This window comes from Gasterosteus aculeatus, chromosome 3 (genome assembly GCF_964276395.1).
Source record: "Gasterosteus aculeatus chromosome 3, fGasAcu3.hap1.1, whole genome shotgun sequence".
NCBI lineage: Eukaryota > Metazoa > Chordata > Actinopteri > Perciformes > Gasterosteidae > Gasterosteus > Gasterosteus aculeatus.
In genome coordinates this window covers 9,253,867-9,276,779 of record NC_135690.1, presented here as the reverse complement: position 1 = coordinate 9,276,779, position 22,913 = coordinate 9,253,867, and the positions used below count along the sequence as shown (strand labels likewise).

Below are 22,913 nucleotides of genomic sequence, written 5' to 3'. Positions count from 1 at the left end.
TCTACCGCTATCCTCCATCGAGAAAACATCTGTGGTGAGACGCGGCACCGCTGGGTGGCAGCGTTGAAATCAACCTCACGTTGCAGAGCGGAACCTCTATGGAGCCAAATTGAGGACCACATTTTTGATCATTTGATAAAAGAGTTTTGAACATTGAAAAATATACCATAAAAATAAGTGAATGAATATTATTTTGTCGGTCAAATATTTCTTTGTTATTCAGGTCAAATGAAATTCTTTGGAAAAAAATATTTATTTTTATTCTTTACTTGTATATATCCTCGTTTCACCAGTAATACCAGTAATAATAAAGTACGTAACATGTATGTTACATGCAAAACTACCTAACAATTATGTGGTTCCTGCAGCTGTTACGTGAAAATGCTGTTTGGTGCTTAAACATGCGTGAGTGATAATAATCAAATAATAAATACGAATTGTCATACAAAATATAATTACGCATATGTTAATTTTCCTGTTTAATGAACATTCTTACTTATGACAGCCTTTTGGCTTCCTTGTTTTGACTACTTTTGACTACTTTGAACATTAATGTCTTGGACGATTCTTTTCGATTATGCTTTTGACTCCCTGTTAATGAGCATATATCTAAAATAAAAACGCTTTCCTTTACAGTAAATCAAAATACCCAAAAGGAAAAACTATCTGCCATAATTGCCCAAAGGCAGTTTGATATTTATGTAATAATTATACTTATTATAGAGTACAGTATTAAAATGTCAGCTGAGATGTAAGAAAACTGCTGTTATAGAATTTAAAATATATTTTTATTAGCCAAGAAAGAAAAATATTTTATATCAAACTCTTTGACATTTACACCTGCAGCAAATGTCCACCTGACCTGGAGCTTGACCAGCTAATGCAGTCGGGCCGATCCAGGTGCACATGGTCAGCCATGAAAGTCATTTTTTCACCAAAATATTTTGCTTCCAGATATAATAACATCCCAATTGAATTCCTTATCGTAGAGAAGCATTCAAAACCAAGATACTATGGACACTTTCAAAATTAAGCCCCGTGAATTCCGAAACTTTCCATTAGTGTGACCGAAAATAGTAACCTCCACATGTGATTCTTATCTGTTAGTCAAACAATATCTATTTTTGACTCACCCTTTTACCCCATGTCAACTTTGAGTTCCCTCTGAACCCCATAAACTGATAAGAAAGGCTCCTCTTGGTGAGTGTAACCTGAGTAAGCAGACACACACACACACACACACACACACACACACACACACACGCACACACACACACACACACACACACACACACACACACATACAGAGCGTGTTTCTCATTAGCTATTCCATCCGTTTGTTTGGTCAAAGTCCAACTGAAACCATGAGACACTACCTCTCCGCGTGTTTGGGGATATCACGGGACACCATGTCTGTGGACTTTAACATTGATAGAAACACAAATGAACTCATTTAAACATCATGCTTTTGGACGACTGAGAAAATTATAATTGCATAAAAGAGAATGCTTTTTCTAAAAAATATGTAATAGTAAAATCCAGGTAATGTGTGAGTGAGTGTGTTGGTTTGAATTGTTTTCTGGTTACTGGATTATTTACCCATTGCTGCTCCATTGTTACTCACAAAAACGTTTGTGAGTCGGGTAGACAAGGTCTGAAACTGTTTGCATGACATAGCAGAGATTCAACAAGCTGCCACAGTATGTTAGTCACAATAGTACCTCCCGTTGTTTAACTTCACTGACAGTGTGTCATGACTCCTGCATGCTGCTGAAGGAATTTATTCTTATCATGATGACTGCAAGTGACCTGAGTCAGCTTCATCTTTACTAAATGTGGAATAATTATATACATATAGCACATTACTCCTTTAGTCCATGTTTTACTGTCTTTCTTTTCAGCAGCGAGTTCAGGCACATACAATAAAATAAACTATTAATTTAAAGTAATTTAAATTGTCTCACATTTGAGTTCCATGCATGAGTCACGAAGGACAGTTTTGAACAATGCAGCATGAAGATCGGCCCACACATGCACAACAGTGACTTACATGTCTACATAGTGACATAGTTCATTGACAGTACCACAGAGAGAACTGCAGGGAGGGTGAGACAGCCACTGCTAAAGCGAGAGACAGACAGATGAATAGATTAAATGTATTCACTGCGTATGGCTTCCAATAACAGAATGATTCAATTGCTGCAGTTCGATCTCGTGATCCTTTTAACTGTCAGCAGGAGTCCACATTAGCATCAAAGTTTGGCTCATTTCCTGACGTGGGCTCATCTCGGTGAGAACGGACTTGCCTCTCTCATACTACAAGTGTATAGTCATTGCCCAGCGGTCTAATTGCATACTTTGATTACCAATTAATGCTGAACACCAGTCAGTAGTGTTCTGGACACAGTGTGTCCCCTTTAGCAGCATTAACAGAATCACATATATTTGTAAGGAATAAGAATTGTAAGTAAACATAAAATTACTGTCAATCAATTGGGTGCCACTCAAGTGCAAATCACAACAGCCTTGGGGTTTCTCAGAAAAAAACATTGCAGACCATTCTGAATAAAAAACAGTGTTTATTTAATCAGATTGTTTAGTTTTGATGTTATGAGCTTTCACCTATATACGCCCACAGACATCATTGATTTAAAAATATGAAAGGTGCCACATGAAAAAAACACTTAAAACACAAAACGTGTGGCTGCTTTAATCATTTATTTATTTATTTTTTATATACACTAAATTAATAAGAGGTAAATCCGCTTTTCCCTTTCAAGAACTCAACCTTTTGTACTCCCCCAAAGGGACTGACCATAGTAATTTATTGATTTTTCTTTTCCAGAAGACCAAACTCCTCTTCATTTTTATTTCCACACAAATACAAGGTTGAAGAGGAGTGAAGATCTGAAAGGAAAAAATAAGCTTATATATTTAAGTTCATTTTATCATAGTTTGGTATTGCGTTACGTCACACTCTCTCATCCGTCTCTACTTGTCCATCCTGGTCATGGGACCTTCATAGCCTCTGTAATATGGAACACAACATTTATGGTTTTGTCTCTACAAATGTGAAGAGTGAAACCGTGCACATGACCGGTCAAATTGTCAGACAGTGCTTCCAATTACAAGACGGCGTGTACTCGCTCAGCTCCGTTATTGAATCACCAACTAGCTATATTGAGTACAGTCAGCTGATTGGGTTGCAGCTTTGTGATTACTTTTTTTTCTTCCCATGAAGACCTTGTCATTGCGGAGAAGAACATTTCACTATTTCAAATATTTTCAAGGGAGCTAAACGCTAGGCTCTCATTTGACTGGATTTGAGATAAAAGAGTTATTTCTAGTTTTAAAGTATTTAAGGATGTGAAGTTGAGCATCCTCAGCTTATATGGCCTCAGATCCATGATGGGTGATTGGGTTCAGGCAGTCTTGTCAATCTATGTATGCAATTTATAATGGTTTGGACAATTATAGACAAATTTAATATAAAACCCCTTTATAGATTAAATAAGCAGATAAACCAGGGAATTCAATTAATTTTCTCCTTACATTGATGGAAAACTCGCCAACACCCATTACGCAGCAGGGTCATGACAAGATTACAGACAATTACTCAATAAACATTGTAAGGATAGCTATTGATTCAATTGTTTTTACTGTTTGCAAGGTTATTTGTTCATGAACACGTTTTTTTATGTTTGTGTAGACTAGTAGTCTGATTTTAGCTCAAATCGTTTGTCCAATAATTCTTTACCTCAATGAGCAACAAAATGCACGTTTCCTGCTTGACAAAAACTTCGACAAAGCTAAATATGGTTCTCCTGAGCATTGAGAGAAAGGTCTCCGAGATTATGCGGCCCTGATTAGGTCAACGCTGAGCATGTGGACAGTGCATGGTCGGGGCGGTGAGGGCGTGACGTCACGCACCAAGCCGACCAATAGCAGCGTCTGTTTCCCAGCCTATGATTGTACAGTAAATACTATGAGCTCAGCCCTCTTCACTCTCGGTGCAGCGATGAAAGCAGAGGAGGAATCCGAGTCAAACGCGCGGATGTGCCATAAAACCGTTTGTTAGAGCCGAGGTAGGAATATTCCGCCAGTAGTTCGCCTGGTGAGCTCGCAGATGAGACGCTTTCTGGGTTAAAGGGTAACGAGCGGAGAGCGACCGAAGGGGGGACGGAGAGAGGAGGAGGGTCGGAGGGGGGGGGTTTATCGGCCCACTGCAGTCTGAATCACCGCTGACTCGCCCCGCGTCGACGACGACGACGACGTTCGCCCATCGACGTGCGCATCCTCTCGGAGGCAGAAAGCAACGGGAAGGGACGGACCCGAGCCCGTGTTCGACCCTCTGCCGCAGCCCCGAGGCGCGCTGCTCGGCGGGGCGCGCTAAATAATGAGCCAAAGGGACACGCTGGTTCATTTGTTCGCTGGAGGGTGAGTCGGAATGCCAATTACGATGTAACATATCGGGGTCAATTTTAAAATCAACAGTCCCGGGACTTTTAACGCGACTCATCATCTGGGCAGTCTAGCCAGGTTAAGCTAGCTAACGAGGGACATTTTTTTGTCGCGTGCGCGTGTCAGCTGTGTGCACGCCAGTGTCAAACCCCGCGGGTGCAAACTATGCTTCCGGTCAACATTTCAAAATATGACCATTTGAACAGTTCTCTATTAAAACACAAACGTGTCACATGTGCGGTGTTTGTAGTTGTGGCTCGGGTAATTTCACTGAGTGTGTAAAATAATCATCTTCTATAAATGCAAAGATTTCTTCTATTCAACTAAAGAGATTCACGCTTTTATTTTAAAGGCACCTCCGTTTATTTCCGGGTGCGTTCCTGCTCTTTCTCAATAGCTTGATTTAATTTCTGCAGCAGCCACACACATTGCTTCTCATTTTACATTATAACAACCTGGGAGATTATTTAGATGCATAACATAAAATGGCCATTATGTCTGTGAGTGATTTTAGTATCGGCACATGTTGTCTCTTTATTTAGGCATATTAATAGTCTGTTGACATCACAATGCTCAACATTCACTAGTTGTTAGTTTTGTGTGGAGGGGCTCTGACACTTCACTGAAGTGAAGGACACCCAGTCATAGCAGATGAGCATTATCCTTCCAAACATTCACATGGTAATATTTGTTCCTATAAATGATCATTGAAAGATGGTTCTCTATATTGTGTAACTGTCTAAAGTGGAAGTATTGTTCTGTAGCCAGACTCAACATCTTCGTCAAAGGAAATGACAACACAGATGACACAAATGTTAGACGTTTGTTTTCTCTCTTAGTTTAATCCCTTGTCTCCAGTTTCACCTTGTCTTTCACCGCTGCCTTCCTGTCCGCCCCGAACTAGGGACATTCAAATACGGCAATCCCATCACACCACAGCTCCTCTCCTATCTCTCTTAAGATCTGACACATACTTCTGTCTTGAATAAGCAAAATACATTTTTTTTTTCTTCCTCCAAACCCAAGCTGGAGCCTCAGCTCAGCGCTCCCTCTCACAACCACTGTGACACACACACACGCGCACACACAGCGTAGCTCTCAAAGTAGGCCAAGGGTCACAGCTGCCTGTAAGCATGAATGTCGGTGCGTCTTTTGAAAGGTAAATATAGCTGGTGCTGCCCAGAAGAGACGGCAAGTTAGAGGAATTCCCTGCCAACAGTCAAGATGTCAGCTAAATCTGTATTGTATCATATTGTTTGTCTCTGTGGTTGTAGCACTTTCTATGTTAGTGGTTGCGACGCTTGGTCTGAGTCCTATTGTGAAAGCACCAAGCCTTTGGTAAAAGCACAGGTAATTAACGAACGTACACATCTGGTAGGAGGCAGAAACGTATTTTGAGGTGTCTGGTAGCCTTTGGCTGATAAACATACAGTGCTTAATTAAACCATGCATGTAAATGAAAGTGATCATCATTTCATGTATTTAATGAGAATACGATTGCTTGAAATTAACTTCATTTTGTTTTGTATGCTGATGGATTCAGTTTTTATCTGTTGTTATTGACAATTTGTATGTGTGCATAAGGTAAGCGAGCCCGCTGTCCAACTGCCCAACATTCATGACAACTCATTTCTGCCTTCGCAGATGGCAAAAGTCATCATCAAAGTTACACTGACCCGTGGTCAATTTTCAATGCACAGCATCATACGCTCTTAGCTGGCAGCTTGCATGTCGCAATATCTTTCATATCATAACATCAGGTCATGGTGTGTGTGATCATCATCAGCTCCAGATGATTTTAGTGCTAACCTGTAACCAGTGACTGAAAGGGGGACGGTTTAAAAAATGAAAATAAAAATAACTGGCAGAGAGAAAAAGAGCCCCAACCACTCGGCTATTTGTTTAACCCCCCCCCCTTCCCCACCCTTAATTTCTCCCTTCTAGATGTGGGGGCACAGTGGGCGCAATTTTGACATGTCCTCTAGAGGTTGTGAAGACCAGACTCCAGTCCTCCTCCATCACTCTCTACATCTCTGAAGTCCATCTCAGCACCGTTAATGGCACCAGTGTGTCCCGCGTTGCTCCACCCGGGCCTCTGCACTGCCTCAAGTGAGTAGCATTGCGCAAAATGTTAATTGCACTAACTTTTATAAAAGGAACTGTGCAAAAGTTAGTTTGTGTTGCCTACAGGTTATGGGGGTGGAATACTTATTATAGCTGATTTTCAGATGTTATGTGACAGTGTATATTTCATTTTCAATATATATTATATATAATATATATATATAAATTATATATATATATATTATATCATATTTGTAATATTCCGAATGTCTTATAATATATTGTGAGAATGTTTTAGTCCTAGCCGAGTGATTTCTCTGAATTATCGGAAAATCATCAGTGTGAATTGAACAGTGAACATAAAAATAGTGACTGTTTCTCAAAAGGATTTTGTGTACAATTGGAGGTTAGGGTCACCTTATTAGTAAAGTATAATTAAGGCAGCCTGAAAACAGTCCCATGGCAAGATGCAAATAGATCCGAATCTGACGCCCAAATTGATGCAAAAGCAGGCTTGAATAAGTAAAACCTACCACCCTAAAGAATGGTTGTATTACTCACTCAATAAATGTGCAAAGACACAATTATGGGATTGTCCATTGGATGTCTACGCTACTCTAAAGTAAATCCACAGTAACCACTAGACCGGGTCAAATTTCCGCCAGGTCTTTCTGCAGAAAGTGTGATCTGCTGCAACCACGAGAGCTTCTCGTACTCTGGATGATGCATTTAGCTCTAAACATGCAATGGGTATTAGTCTTCAATATTATCTACGGGAGCGAGACATCAGCAGAATTCACAACCAAAATACTTGAGCGATGCAACAGATAAAAAGTACAGAACAAATCGTAAAAAAACTCTTGTTTTTTACCGTAGAGCTTTAGAGCTCTTAGGGTTTTTTTTTTCTCTAAACAACTACTGCAAACTCAATTTAAGAAAATTGTTCCCCTTTTTGCCACGTGAAATGTCCTCGCTCTTTTCGTTAGATAATGACAGTTGGACAGTTGGATGACAGGTGGGAATTGAGAGTGTAGAGGAATCCAGCATAGGTTTAGACTCTGCCGTACGTGGGCCACTGATTAAATTAACATGTTAAACAAAATGCTCAACAGCTCAAGTGCTCGACTCTTGTTCTCTGACAGTGTATTTCCATGACTGTCACACGTCAGGTCATCCACTGTTAAAGCTATTGCAAACTGCACAGGCAGCTGTGTGTGTGTGTGTAATTTTCCACTGTCGAATGATTGCATTTTCTTGTCTTTTTTTTTTTGTTTGAACAAGGGATTAGGGGTGTTGCAATAAACCGGTATACATGATAACTGGGGTAAATTCAATATTGACATCATGGCAATAATACACATAAACTAATGTATTTAAATAATCCAACAGCTCTTCTTTTGTGTATTTATTTCATTTTAAAGTCTCTCCACATCAAAACACATTTAAACACTCCAAATACAGGAAAAATGCTGATCTGGCGCTTGTACAGTTCAATAGAAATCCTTATTTCTATTGAACTGCGTTTACTAACCCAAAATGGTTACCTGCCTGCTGTGAGCAAAGCTCCCTTCAATAACAGTACTGACCCCTTTCTCGGTTTTACGTTAATCGAAACAAAGTCATTGGCTCCAAAGTTCGGTCTTTTGTCGACACGAACCAACTCCTCATGTTATTCTTTTCGATGAGCTGCCACCAGCGGAAACCGTACACGGCCGCTACACAGAACAGAGTGGAGCCGGGTAGAAGAGGGAAAAGCAGCACAGCAAGGAAAAGGAAAATAAAGTGTGTCAACATGGAGTCGGGTGAAAGCCGAGACTGTTGGCTCATGGTTTAAGTTTTTTGACTGTGGAAGAAACACGGAGCTGTTTGTTGAGTAGTGTTGGGCAATTACTCTGGAGAAAGTTCTGTAATATATAATTCATTTTTGAGTTGTAGTATTTAGGCATGAACACATCCGGGCTTTGAAGGCGCAGCCCACAAAGCAACCAGATGAAACTCTTTACTGTACACCGAGATGAGGCGACGGCTCAAGTCTAGAAAATAAAATCCAGCCGAGAGGAGGAGATTACTACCCGGCCTAGAGATCTCCTTCTCTTGAGGACGTCTTCTCCTCTGAACGTACTTTGCGTCACAGTTTATCTGAAAACGTGCGAAGAATAAAGGTCGACCATAAGCCGCGGACGTTCCGAGGTGAGGTTTCTAGTTTATGGTGGAGACCAGGACACTTTCTTTGAACTCGGGTGATAACGGAGTCGCATGACACTCCTTTCATTTGGTGTCTCCCTGTATGATGACAGTGGCCCATTGTATACTACACTGTATTGCGTGTCAGGTCCGCCCAACGTGTTACAGTTTACTGCTCCGTCTGCTCAGGGAGGTTCCCACTGTGTCTCGTGGTGCCCTAGAAACACTTAAGTGAAGTGTTCGCTCTTTTGTAATTAATTTGAATTTAATTAGTTTCCATCTTGAGCATTCTATGAGAAGATCGATACAAGCTTGTCACCGCACGACACTACTCAGATGCTGGTAGCGTAAAGACGTGAGTTAACTCTCCTTCAAATTAAGGCATTCCCATATTTCTTATGGAGATTTTGGTTCAAAGGTTACGGCGTAAATTTGTGGTGGATGTGAATTTTGAACTGTGCTGTTTTTCTCCAGTCGGTCACCCGATGATTTCTCCCACGTCACACCGATGTTTATAAAACGTATTGCATGGATGTTAAATGTACTGTATTTGCTCTGCATTACAATGGAATAACCAAGAAAACATCTCTTTCTGCAGGTTAATTCTAGAGAGAGAGGGTCCTCGTTCTCTCTTCAGGGGACTGGGACCCAATCTTGTGGGTGTGGCACCTTCCAGGTATGTTCAGTATTGTCAGTATTCAGTATTCCAAGCCTCCTCCTGCATGCTGACTACCTTGAGAAAATACAGAAAAACTTAGCTTGCGTAGGCTCAATATGGAAAAGAATAAAAGCGCTTCTTAATTTATTATTTAGTTGTTTATAATTTATTGCTATCCAGGTAGGGTACTTCTAATTCTTTTGCCGTCGTTGGCCAATCGATTGATTGCAGAGTAACTAGAATTCAGTTGCCCTGGATGGCAACAGCACTACAATGTAGAGAATATATACAAAAGCAAAATAAAATAGCTGATATCACATAGTCACACGGTAGAGTAGGTCACCACAATCTGTTCATGGTAAAACCTTGCGAATCCTGCACTTATCTGCACTAGCTGGACCTGTTATCAGAGAGTAGAAGAATTCATGCGTCATTTATTTAACATTTTACAACCTGAGCACGTCTTTGTGTTGAGGAATGCTTTTGCGTGAGCCATAGTTCTTTTATTTTTTTTAAATTTTCCAGCTCATTGGCAGCATTAATAGCAGGCCATAAATGCGGTGAATTAAGATTTAAATCTGCTTAAAATCCCACAGGAAATAAGTAGGTTCCTGCTTATAGTTGCGTAACAGCCTTTACTCAAGTCAATCAAAACCTGAATGGAACATGTGCAACCGCAGGGTCCGGCCAGCTGTGCCAGTTCGTCATGTGACTGCTGATGTTGTTGTGAAATATCACAATGGAGCTCCTGCATCGGTAGTTGTGTTTGTGTCTAACCGCCCCTCCCTGACCCGTCCGGTTCTCCCTAGCTACTGCTGTGTCACATGGCCATTGTTGTGCTCTTCCTGTTGGTTCGTTGTGGCCTCTTTCTGAGTCATCCTTTCTTGTTCCCTGTGGCCGCCCTCTTTCAGCATATTTGTCATTCTTTGCCTAAAATTCGATTTTTGCACCGTCGCTGTCGTACTTCGGCTGTCTCAGACCCAGAAGGGTCCGAAATGCCCTTAGGTGTGTGTGTGTGTGTGTGTGTGTGTGTGTGTGTGTGTGTGTGTGTGTGTGTGTGTGTGTGTGTGTGTGTGTGTGTGTGTGTGTGTGTGTGTGTGTGTGTGTGTGTGTGTGTGTGTGTGTGTGGTCCCATGGGATAGTAATGGAAACTGTTCTCTGGGGTATTAATGACAACATCAGACACTGACCCAACGGTCATTAAAATTCAGGGAAATGAAATGCTAGATTAATGAAGTAATAGCAGCACACAATGTTAGAAAATCTTCACGGTTCTGGATTTTTGGTGATATGCCATCTACTTTTCATTCAAACAATTAGGGGAACAATTTAATGCAAAACATTCATGTAACATGTACAAAGATCATAAAATGTTATAAAATATATCAACAGAAATGAATATAAAAATAGTACTTTTATTATCCTATAATCACTACTCTTACCATAAAAGCACATATCAACCGTTCTTTTTCTTAGAGAAAAGAATCCTCCTTATGAAATAATTTTATAATAATATATTATATATAATCATATTTTTATAATATATTTGACGGTACAAGATTACATGTATGTTATGTACAACAATGAATACTTAGATATGTCTGTTTCATAAAACATTAATTTACAGTTGCTGTAATATGCTGAATAAATTGGCTTCTCGTTGAAATTTTCTACAAAAATGATTCAGATGTCTCGTGAATTTGTCTCGATAACGTGCAGTGAAGAGGTTCAAGTTAAGAAGGCACATTGCCTAAAGACACAGTGACATCTAGTGGATTTCTTTACAATAACATGGCTAGGCCAAGTGGTACAGATGGCTCGGGTTAACTTAAGGTATATACATTTTTTCACTTAAAATCTGCTCTTACCAAATTGTAGAGCAGGCAGTTAAATGGTTTTAAAGATACAGTATTCCATCAAATGTACTGGATAAAAAGTATGTCATTGTTTTTCTCACTGTATTTCAAGGCATTGTTTATATGGCTCTACTTCCACATCAGATGGAAAATAAGGGAAACATTTTATTAATTACACTTTTAAAAACATGACATGAACATGATCCTTCAGAGCAACCAAATCTGTCAGTTCCGTCTTTAGCTGATGTCAGTAAAATAGAAAAGATTCTTTTAAAAAGATACACATATCACATGGTATACCCAAAATACTTTGGGTATACTGGGTATACTTTTTTTTTTTTTTTTTTAATTAACGCCGCTATCAAAATCTCTGCGGTTCAAAGCGATTCCAAATTAACTGATGCTTTGACAACGTTGCATGTAAAATATCCACTTCATTTGATTGCAGTCTGATCAAAGTAAAGTTTTAAATGGATTGAAATAACAGAATAGTTTATCTACAAGGAGACGGTCGCGGTTGCTGGGTTACAGAGTTATTCTCTCCGGTTATAATTAGGAAACGTCACTCTGACGCTGGAAAACTAAGATACAGTGTTCTGACTCTAATGAGGGTGCAGTCCACTGGGCTTTCTGCTGGCATTCATTAGCAACACACACTTACACACACACACACAGAGCACAGCTTGCACCAGCAACATCACTCATTAAGTATAAAAGATGCCCGTGCACATTCAGACCAACTCCCATAATCCACCTCTCATCTGCAGAGCAGCATGATTATGAGGGAAGGTCGTCGGGTTTGATTCCACTCGGCAGAAATGTTGACTAAATTCTGTTGTTTTATTTAGTGAAGAGAAGCTGAATCTGCTACTGAAGCACGTTATAAGATTAAGATGTGCGCTAAGACACACACACACACACACAGAGCCGGTGTTTAGTGCCAAGCTTATTTTTGTTCTTCATGATCATTTTGCAACAGGGCGATCTACTTTGCGGCCTATTCGTCGGCCAAGGAGAAGCTGAACGGGGTGCTGGAGCCGGACTCTACCCAGGTGCACATGGTGTCGGCTGGGCTCGCAGGTAATGATGGCTCCTTCTCCCCTCCCTTGTTTGTTCGTCGCTGTCTGTCGCTGAGTGTGAGTCTGCGTGTGCAGTGTTAACCACGGATGGAAAAAAAAAAAAAACGTGTTTACGAATGATTCAGGTTGTCATATTGACAGATCTCATTTGACATGATACCTTCATCGTTGTCACAATTTGAAGTATCCCAGAGTTTCATTTCACCCCCCCACCCCAACCCCCCCCTCCTCCCTCTCCATATACATGTGTTTGGGATGGTGGGATTTTTATTAATTTAAAAGAATGTGCATACCTAAAGCATGCTAAAGCTAACAAATGATGTCTGTTATAAGTAGGCATTATGTAGCTGTATAGAAATATTAAATACATTTAATCGGGGGGGCTTATCAGAAAGCACAACTTAAGACTCTCAGGATCAAAAATGACCTTGAACTCCATTCTGGCGGAAACGGACGCACTTAGTCTGCTGTGAGGAGAATTCACAAATGATGTACTCGTCCCCCAGCAGCTTGGATCCACGCTGGTGACGAAGCACATCATCTGTGTCCCTCCTGTAAACACACCGATCCATCCAGGTAGCACAGCATCTACCGGCCCACATACATCTCAGGAGACAAAACCTAAAATCATCAGTCGCAAGACTTTATTTAAGGTACTCAGAGGTGTTCATAATTCATAAAACCACATGGTCCTCAAAGTCTAGGTTGTGCTTTCCTCTTCTCCCAGCCCCATTTCCCCCTCCATTATTTTTATTTTCTCCTCCCCTCCTCCTCACCCCCACCCCCCTTTCCTCTTCTTTCATTTCGAGGCCTCTCCAGAGGACTCTGTAAATGGTTTAACATCCCGGTTGTTACTTAAACAGAGTGGTCTGGGCCCCCGTCTTTGCTCTGTGTGTATAGAGGAGAGAGCACGGCCCCCAAAGGTCAACCGGGGCCCCTGGCACTCGGGCGGACACGTCAGGTAGCATCCCATTTCTTTACACTGGTATGATGAAAACCATGGTGATTTTTTTATGAATACTCAAAAGTTCATAATGGTTATTCATTTGTAATGATATTACCATTGCTTATGGCAATGGGTTTGCTGCTGGTTTGTAGTTTTAGGCTCTTGTTCTAACGTTTTACTATTGCTTAGTCTCGACACACAGCTCTCCCTTAGTGCTTCTCGACTTGTTGCATCAACATACTAAAGTTAAAGTACTAAACACTTCTTTGGATTTCATGCAGTCAGCACAAATGAAATGCTAACCTTGTCACAGCTACAGAAGGTTGTAATGTCTGTTCTCCATGTTTGTCTTTTATCATCACCCATCAACCCATCATCAGTCCCTCAGTCGTCTCTTTCCGAGGAGAATCAGTATTTCTGTCTCGGCCAGAGGTGGTGCAAACATGTAATGGAGTCTGGCTTAAGAGAATAGTGAGATTGAACACTATTACTGCATTGATACACTTCTTGTGTCTTTCAATTGCACATAATCCACATCCAATAGTTTAGCACTGGATAGTAGCAGAGTTAAAGTGACTGAACAGCTCACAATGACGTAATGCTACTAACTTAATGGAGTCACTCGCTCCTTTTACACAACTTTTTCCAGGTGGGACTGTTGTGGTGGACCGTGGTCTGTGTGGAAGGGACGCGCACAAACACTCCACACTGCTGTTTGGTTACTCGCCACTTTTGCTCCCGTAATCTTACAATGCCGTCTAAAGTCCCGCACTGGGATGGACCTTCTTCATGCCAGTATTGTGGAATCCCTCCTCAGAGCTGCTGGCAGGAGGCTGCTTTCACTTCCTCACATAGACCGTAATATCTGTTCTAGCAGATAATCAAAAACATATTCTCCTGAATGTTGGTCCAAGGCCTCTGGCGAAGCCGCATGGCAGCGATGTTTATAGAATGGTTGCATGCAGCAGCAGCACCCACACGCAGCTCCTCACGGGGGCTCTGCTCCAGGTCGAGAAGAAGAGGAAGAAGAAAGTTTTGTTTATTGATCCGCGTGGGGAAATGATTCTCTCCATTTAACGCATCAATCACAGGGGGAGCAGCGTGCCGGCGATCGCGTCCACAGAAGCGCACACACATGTGCGTGCATGTATGGACACGGGCGTGTATATATGGACACCCCCTCCCCATGCGGCCCCCCCAGTCCTTTTGTGTCAATTTGAGGCCGACTCTTTTTTTGATGCGTCTCCCTGGAGACGTCATTTTCTCAAAATTCAAGGACACCTTAATGGTATTTTTAAATTGATCCTAGTTATTCCAGAATGAGGTTTGGCCTAAAGAGATTTATGGTGCATGTGGAGTTGTTCCACCTCTTTGACTCACTTTACTATGATCAGTCAGTTCATATGTACGTCATCATATTAAAAAAAAGAATCATCAAGTGGATTCATCTCCATTGTCCAACGCTTAGTCTGTGCTACACACTGACAAGGTTAGCATTTCCACATGCTCTTTATTTCATAAGCATTTGATTACATTATTCCTCCAACATGTAGATTACAAACAGACACAAGGATTGTGAAGAACATCCGTTTCTTTTTAAATCTCCTGCCTCTGTATTTGTGCTTGTGTGTTACCTCGCTCCGGAGAGACGGAGCTGGAGCTTTGGATCGGTTTGGCTTCTGTTCAGTCAACGTATTTTTTTTATTCCAGTCGATTTTTTTAAAAGGAGTAAAGGGAGGCATTCATTGTAAAGTAAAAGAATTGTAAACGATTTTAACGTAGAAGAGTCATTTAAGGGGATGGTGTTTGGGGAAAGATGAGGGAGGAGGAGGTCAGTCCTTCAACCTCCCATCTCTTCTCCAACTACCTGCACCAGTGGGGGTTTCAGGGGTGGTTGTGACTGCTGCTTGTGTGTGACTGTGGTACAGAAAGGCCTGTGTCTATTTTAGGGCTTTACTGTAAAGCTTTCACCCCTGCGTGATTGGGTGGGAGACCCCCGCCATCTGTGCCCCCCATATCTGCAGGCTACTAGCTGCAGCGGGGAGGAGCTGGAGGAGCTTTGCCCCTCCCTCGTGAGTACACGCCATAGACGCTACTTCCTTCTACTTCCCTCTTCTTCCTCCTTTTTGTTCTTCTCTTCTCCTCTTCGACAGACCTGTGTCTTCCTCTCTTCTTCTTCTTCACGCGCTGCCTTAAGCCAGGGCCGTGTTGCACTGATACAATAGATGTGACTGAGGGGTCTTTCTAGACTCGCCCTCGTCTTATCTGTTCTATCTCATGGCAAATGGCCATGTTTTTATCTCTCTATTGCATCATTTCTGTCGGAAAAATACTTTGTGTCATTTCGTAATGATTACAATTTAACTTTTACTTGAAATATAACCTGTTATGCAAGTTAATTGATTAATTTTGGCTGTAAAGGCAGAGGAACAAGTAGAATAAGGTTGCCCACCACCTTTAGGAAGTATAGTTAGAACTAGAATTCATGTCGGTGACCCCTGACTTTAGTCCTTCTGAATAATTGAATAATATTTTCCAGACCTCCTTTTCTTTGTCTTCAGGCCGACTGATCCGTAGTGTGTAACCAGTCCCAATGAATGAATAAGAATGTCCCAAAATAAACATAAAAATGTTCATTCATTGACTAACGATTGGAGCAGATGTATACTGCTCATATACAACAATGAGAGAAAATTAATATCTGTGTCAATACTTTGAAATCTACGTTGTGTTACTTTCTGGAAAAAACTGTCAACGCTTTTATGGATTGTTACAATAATTTAAAACAGGCCGCCCCTATGAACTAAGTAAGATGAGCTTTTGTCTTAACACATTATTGTCATTAAAAACACTTAACTAACATTTAAAAACAATAATCAGATTGCAATATAATCACAATTCTCCAAATGTCTTCAGTTAGATCATTCATTTATTTTTTATGATGACAGGAAAAAAAGAGTCCCAAATGCTCCCCTCGTGTGCTGGTGTTAGTTCAGAACATTTACTGCAGAGTGAGCGCTGTTGTTTACATACACCTGTGCTGCATTCACATGAAGAGGATCAATATGTGAAACTGAAAAGTTCTGTTTTTTTGTCCGTAACTGAATGAATGATTTAAAAAAAAAAAAAAGATTGAATTAATTCAGACCTTGTTTCAAATAATCTGTGCCAATGCCCGTATTAAAATGTCTCACAGTAAAGTAAAACAACTGCAGCGAGTTGATCCTGTTTCGTGAAGTGCTTTCTCATTGTCCTTGTTCAGTATAGAATATTTAGGACATTTAAACATATCTGTGTTCTTCCGGATGTTTCTCCGTTTGTCTGAACCTCTGTCCCTTTCTGAAATTCCCAGGCTTCACCGCCATCACGGCCACCAATCCAATCTGGCTGATCAAGACCCGTCTGCAGCTGGAAACCAGGTGAGGAGCGTCTTCATTACTGCCACTAAATGTCATCCCGTTGTTACTGGCCTCGGCTCTAAAGTCTCGTGCTTGATCACAGAACGCGGGGTCAGCGGCGCATGAACGCATTTGATTGCGTGCGGCGGGTGTACCAGATGGACGGCCTGCGAGGTTTCTACCGGGGCATGTCGGCCTCGTACGCCGGCATCTCCGAGACCGTCATCCACTTTGTCATCTACGAGAGCATCAAACGCAAGCTGGTGGAATCGAAGGCCCACGCCAGCATGGACGAAGAGGAGGAATCCGTCAAAGATGCGTCAGACTTTGTGGGCATGATGCTGGCGGCGGCCACCTCCAAGACGTGTGCAACCTCCATCGCCTATCCTCACGGTAAAGCTGGGCAGAGCGGATTTGCTGCACCGGTTTAAAGCTCATTAATCGGTGCAAAAATCATTTTTAGGGGTTATTTTGTAGACGGACTTGAGGATAAACCGATATAACGGTAGTTTAACTGAGAGACGGCATGAACCATTTTACATTTTCAGTGGGACGATGTCTCGCTGTCTCCGATAGGAAAATATCACGGCCCCATTAAATCACTTTGTCCACCCACGTTCGGCCCACAGCAGCTCTTCAGATGACTGAAACACTCGTAGACAGTGGTGTATTAACCCAATTTACTTTTTCTCCTCCTGTCACATTGCAGAGGTGATCCGCACGCGGCTTCGAGAGGAAGGCAGCAAATACCGCTCGTTCTTCCAAACGCTGCTGACGGTACCCAAGGAGGAGGGATACCGGGCCCTGTACCGAGGCCTGACCACCCACCTCGTCAGACAGATTCCCAACACTGCCATCATGATGTGCACCTACGAAGTGGTGGTCTACATGCTGGGCCGTTAGCCCGCCTGCTGCGTCTCCTCTCTCCGTTGAGCGAGGGAGACGCTCGGCAAACGACCGAGGAGGCAGCCCTCTGGCGAGGGGCCGCGTGGACTAAATGTCAAAATGAAGACCAAAGGAAAACCGAAAATACTCGAGTAATACTAGGAAAAATTGACAAGAGGTGAGGAAATGGGAGGCGTGAAAAGCCTTTTGTTACTATATCCAGCGTCATCACTTTAAGTTCCCTTAATCGGATTGCTGGAACAGATAGAGGTCACTGCAGTTCAGAGAAGATGTAACGTGGGTAGGATGAGAAAAGAGGCAGCGACAGGAAAGAGACGGGAACATCTTGGCATCTGTTAAACCAAGGGCAGCCTAAAGGAATACATTTGAAGCACATTTCAGTGGCCTTAACAAGGTTAATAGTTTGCGTCTTTCCTTTTTGAGTCGAGGGTGAGAAACTGAATTTTTCCATCTTGTATAGAGATAATATTTGGAAAGGGGAATGCTTGGAGCCAACTCAATTTGACGATCTACTCGCCTGTAAGTCGGTGCCTGGACGGTGACACGGTTCGGGGGGAAGTTTGCCTTCTCTGTCGACAGTTTCTCTTTGTTAAAACTGAAATACGGTCGGCACACAAGGCCTTCTTCTGCCCGCACCCAGTCACCGCTCAGGACTTTAAAACCTCGTGTTGTAAACACGAGGCCAGCGTGTCATTTTTTGAGATGTGTGATTGTTCAAAAAAAAAAAAAGGTACCAACACCTAATTCTCTACTATTGGAGTGCCACTACTTGAATATAATGTGACGGTGCGGTAAAAAGTTCTAGTAGGAAATGTTGATGGATTTTCATCATCAAATCGTGTGCGCGCGCGTGTGTGTGTGTGTGTGTGTGTGTGTGTGTGTGTGTGTGTGTCAAACATGTTTTAAGAATGTGTCTGTTCATCTGCGGTCATGTGTGCCTGCATGTATAATTAGTATCGCCTCCAGACTTCCCTCCACTAACTATTAATCTTACAAGACACTGCGGTCGGGAGTGTAGAAAAGCTCCTGTACGTTACTGGCAGCTTTTTATTCCCGATCGCATGCCGGCCCTTCCCTCCAGTGGCTCCCAACTGATCTGATAACATGCACTTTTGTGGCCTTTTAGGGCTTGTGCTTTGCATTTTCTTGTGTGTGGACAGTTTGAACTTGTACATTTTAAAAGAAAAAATGTATTCCTGTATATCAAAATGGTATTTTGCGCAATTGTTCTTATAGCAGATATATTGTACAGTTTAGAGTTCTCATTAGTTGTGAAGGATGTCCAAGTGTGTGTATATAATATAGATACTGTATATGCATATCGTTTTTTTTTTTTTTCTTAGGCCCATTCATGATCATGCCGTTATTTGTTTGTGCAATTTAACATTGTTTAACTGTTGACATGTATGTTGTTATTGCTTGACTGGGTTTCTGACAGTATAAACTGTGTATAAACTTCATATTCGTATGTCGCTGTCAAGCAAACATTTGTGTTGAGACTAAAGTTAACAAATGTTGCGAGAGAGAAATCCTTCAATGTAGGCATTTGTGTGTTGGTTAGTCATTTTAGTGGTCCAGTCTTGTTTTCTTTTTCTTTTTCATTTTGCAAAGTTTGAACGTTTCTATCATTGGTAATGTTTACATTGTTCATAACTCTCATAGCAAAATGTTTTGAATAACACGATGGAGGTATTTTAATGTGAAAGTGTAACAACTGGAATCATCTCTACTATACCGTGCAGAGTTAGGACCGTTGAAAACAGAAATGCCAAACTAATTTGTTACTGTGAATTGTCCCCCTTTTTTAACAATAAAGTTCCCATAGCTTTCATAAATAATCACCTTTTGGTAATTTTGGCATATGCGTTAGTTTCAAATTGTATGCAAGCACCTTATCAAGTCACTTATGGGTATTGTTTATAATCAAAGCATCCTTTTTAACAGGACAAAGCTTAAAGCTAATCTGCGACAATCCCCCCCCCACAGTATCATTTCAGGGGCAAACCAATGCCTGCATTGTAACTTGTAATGGTTGATTTGAAGTCTCTATTGACATGTTGCCAGCCCAGAATTGCTGTCGCTGCTCGAAACAACTGCTGACCTATTGTTATGTACATGTTTTCCTGTAAAACACTCATTGCTTTAATGTGTTTGGCTCCATTGCAGTAATACTATAGGTTATGTTACCAAAATGTGAAAAAAACAGGACAACTGGAAAAACAGTGCAGATATTTCCCATTATTTTGTAATTTTCCTTTCAGTGTAAGTATGCAATTCACATTCTTTCTCCTGTATGCTTGGACAGGATGCAGACTCGAACAGGGTTGAATGAAGATTGACTTGGAAGATTGTTTTATGCCAGCTCACTTGTTAATGTTTTTTGGTTGTTTTTAAACATAAAAGTAAATAAAAACCCACTTCCAACTAAAACCATGTATTTCTTTATGTCTGTAGTGGCAGTTTGTAGACCCTAGAAGTAAAGATGACAGTTTTCTATGACTGTTTGGGTACTTATTGAATGAAAACACGCTGTTACTAAGCGGGACTGAAGTCTACAGCCTCTTTGTGTTTTCCTACTATCACCACGAGGGGGAGCCAAGTAGCTCCTGAGTGCATCGGTCTTTTTCACAAGTCCAATTAGCTGAATATACAGGTTTCTCATCATTCAAACCCCCCCTATGTCTTTATGGTCATTTTCATTGTAGGCCAATAAAGGAATGGATTTCTATTATCAATTAATGTGGGGAGAGGAAAATAAAAAAAACAGCTAAATGGAAATATAACAAAATAAATACACTTAATTGATTTTTTTAAATGGAAACCCTCGAAATCAAAGCTTTGGGGGAAGTTAAAGTTTCAATGTGGGCACTAAAAATGGTGTCCATTTAAGTGTATGTCAGCTGAAATAAAAGTGCTCAGAGGGGCTGAGGATTTCGTTGAAGTTCAAACACTGACGGACAGAGATCATCAAAGTTTTAGTTTTAAAGTTTTAAAATGAGTTATGTCATTAGATGTTTAGCTTACTACAAATAGATAAACTCTTTGCTAAATAAATTGTTTTAAACCAAGTCTCTTTCTATGTCAACAATCACCCTCAGAAATACAAATGGAAGCTCTTGCAATAGTTATTATAGGCAATTACAATTAATAGTAATATTACGGTAAGGCTCCACAAATTGGTACAATAAGAAGCTGAATTTACGAGCGCTCCTAAACGCACCATCGGGCCCTCAGCCAATAGCGTCCCAGCAGAGCTCTGTGTTGTGGTGGAAGCAGCCAACCAATGAGCGCTCGATCAGCTGAGTAAACGGACACTGGACATCCGACCGCCTGGAAGTATCGAGTTCACCGCCACAAAGAAAAAGCGGCACAGCAGGAACATCAGCAGCCCCGTTGTGTTGAGGTCGCCGTTGTTGTTGTTGTTGTCGTCGTTGTTGTCATCGTCGCCGTCGGATGAAGGGAGAGGTCCTGGTTCCTCTTGGCTCGCGCATAAATCCTCAGGGGGGAAAGTGTCGTTTGGAGAGGAGTCCGGTGAGTGTTACTCCTGATTACACAGGACGAGGTGACTGCTGTGAACGGTGTTCGCTAGTTGAAGACTGACCACCGCAACAATTTTCTTTCGAAAAATATCTCAAATCAATATTCATGGCGTTGACGGGCTGGTCGTTTTTTTATTAGCCATTTTATAGCGCAGCGCATGTTTCTTTTGAGTTTTGTTTGGCGCTTGCTTCGCAGCGATGCCCTGATGACCTCACAGGTTCCGTTAGAAACGCACACGTGCATCTGGGTGTCTGTGCAGTAACTACGAGGCTTGTTTACATTGGTTCGCTGGCCACAATAATGACACCTCATCTCTCATCACAGCACGCAGTGATGGGATGCAAAGGTTGACTGACTCACTTGATGGCCCCAATGTGATGCGTCTGTTTTGAATGGGGGGGGGGGTTGATGTAAGCAATGACGGATGCATCCATCAGGAATCACAAGGCACCAAGCAGTATACCAGTGGTCTTCAGCCTTCAAGGCTCGTGACCCTCTACAAAGGAAGCAATCTCTACCTGAGCCCCGTTGTTGCATGTTCTGAGTGCAAAGCTGAGCAATCTTATCTCTATGGTTTAACCCGAAGAGTTTATAGAGTCCTAATGAGGTAAAACACGTTAATAATGCTCCATATACAACCGAGGGTTTGTATAAGCCTAAAGATGCATCAATACAGCTGTCACATGAAGTGTTACTCTGCACCAGCTGTCATTTTAGAGAGGTATCCGTATCCGTATACTATGTTGTAAAAGAATAACAACTTTCCTCACAATAAGTGATACATTCTCTCTGTTGCCACTACACCTTGATATTTACTCAGTGGAAAAGGGAGTACAGTTGAAACGGGGGATACGCACCCTACGGGATACGCACCTCACACGGTCAATAGGATTTTCATTGGGTTTCAACAAAAGTAATAGGCTAAAAAGACCCCGTGTTTGTGCGTGTGGGGGTGGGTGGAGTCTGCCTGTTGATGGATGAGCTGTCCAGATAAGAGCGAGAGGCGGGTGGTGGGTGGAGAAATGGAGGGATGCATATAGGGAGGGGGCGGGGGGAATGGTGCATTGTAATATTGACAGGGTGTCATTTATCTTTACGCTGGATCGGACCGGCCGGTCACTATGGAAGAGCATCTGCGCACCATCACCACCTGGGTCACTTTGTCGTTCCCTTTCATCTCCTATCCACATACTCCACCTCATCTCCACCTTTCTTTTTGCTTCCACTCGACTTCCCCGGTCGATTTTCACTACGGGTTAGGGTCACGTGTGTGTCTCTTTTTTCCCTGCATCCTCTGCCTTTGGACTTACACTTCACAACTATTAACAATACACAGACTCACCTTTGACCTTTGAATTGTTTCAGTCCCTAAACATCAATTGATGTCTATTATGCCAATCTTCTGCCAATCTTTTTGACATTTCGGCTGCGCCCCGACTCTCTCTCAACTCTTCAACTGCTTTCAGTTCTGACATACAAAGGGATAATTCAACTGCCTAATATCGTAAAAATTACCATTTCAAATGCTTTCATTCTTCCTGTTCACACCTGCCGTGTTCACTGTCAGCGAGCACAATTACGCATTCTATGTAATAGTCGGCCTTTTCCATACGTTCCTTGCGTTTTTCTCACTTTTCTGTTTTGCTGTTTTTTCTTGGTGTTTATTTCCTGATCTTTCCCCGCCTTTTTAAAATCTCCCCCTGTCCCCTTCATCCCTCCAGAGGGACTAATAAGCAGCATTATGAGTCAGTGCGAGGGGAGAGGCAGATGGGATTCATCTTGTAGGTCAGATAAGGGTTATTAACTAGGCTGTGTCTTATC

The 22,913-nt window shown here is 41.7% G+C and overlaps 2 protein-coding genes across 4 annotated transcripts in view; both read left to right on the top strand.

Moving 5' to 3' along the window:
* The first annotated feature begins 3,964 nt into the window (after positions 1-3,964).
* Positions 3,965-19,982, top strand: LOC120815953 (solute carrier family 25 member 36-A). 2 transcript variants are annotated; one of them, XM_040171077.2, is made up of 7 exons: positions 3,965-4,437; positions 6,406-6,570; positions 9,308-9,385; positions 12,203-12,303; positions 16,601-16,667; positions 16,750-17,039; positions 17,356-19,982. In XM_040171077.2, exons 1-7 carry the CDS (start codon positions 4,397-4,399, stop codon positions 17,547-17,549), a joined length of 936 nt encoding a protein of 311 aa, XP_040027011.1. In that variant the 5' UTR covers positions 3,965-4,396; the 3' UTR covers positions 17,550-19,982. The 2 variants fall into 2 exon arrangements, with proteins under 2 accessions (XP_040027011.1, XP_040027012.1); XM_040171078.2 differs by lacking the exons at positions 16,601-16,667; positions 16,750-17,039; positions 17,356-19,982 and adding exons at positions 13,166-13,263; positions 15,198-16,155 and having other exon boundaries at positions 3,976-4,437.
* Positions 19,983-20,834: 852 nt separating this feature from the next.
* LOC120815955 (SPRY domain-containing SOCS box protein 4) overlaps positions 20,835-22,913 on the top strand; it is an 84,469-nt gene continuing 82,390 nt past the window's right edge. For both annotated transcript variants that reach the window (XM_078099048.1, XM_040171079.2), the window contains exon 1: positions 20,835-21,083. The gene's annotated coding sequence lies outside the window, so the exon portion shown is untranslated. The remainder of the gene's footprint in view (positions 21,084-22,913) is intronic.

What these genes read in the sequence shown, in the direction of transcription:
- LOC120815953 (XM_040171077.2), top strand. Translation starts at nt 4,397, where the DNA reads ATGAGCCAAAGGGACACGCTGGTTCATTTGTTCGCTGGAGG. An exon ending in GGGCCTCTGCACTGCCTCAA is followed by an intron (nt 6,571 to 9,307) that starts GTGAGTAGCATT and finishes CTCTTTCTGCAG; the next exon opens with GTTAATTCTAGAGAGAGAGG. An exon ending in CGTCTGCAGCTGGAAACCAG is followed by an intron (nt 16,668 to 16,749) that starts GTGAGGAGCGTC and finishes GCTTGATCACAG; the next exon opens with AACGCGGGGTCAGCGGCGCA.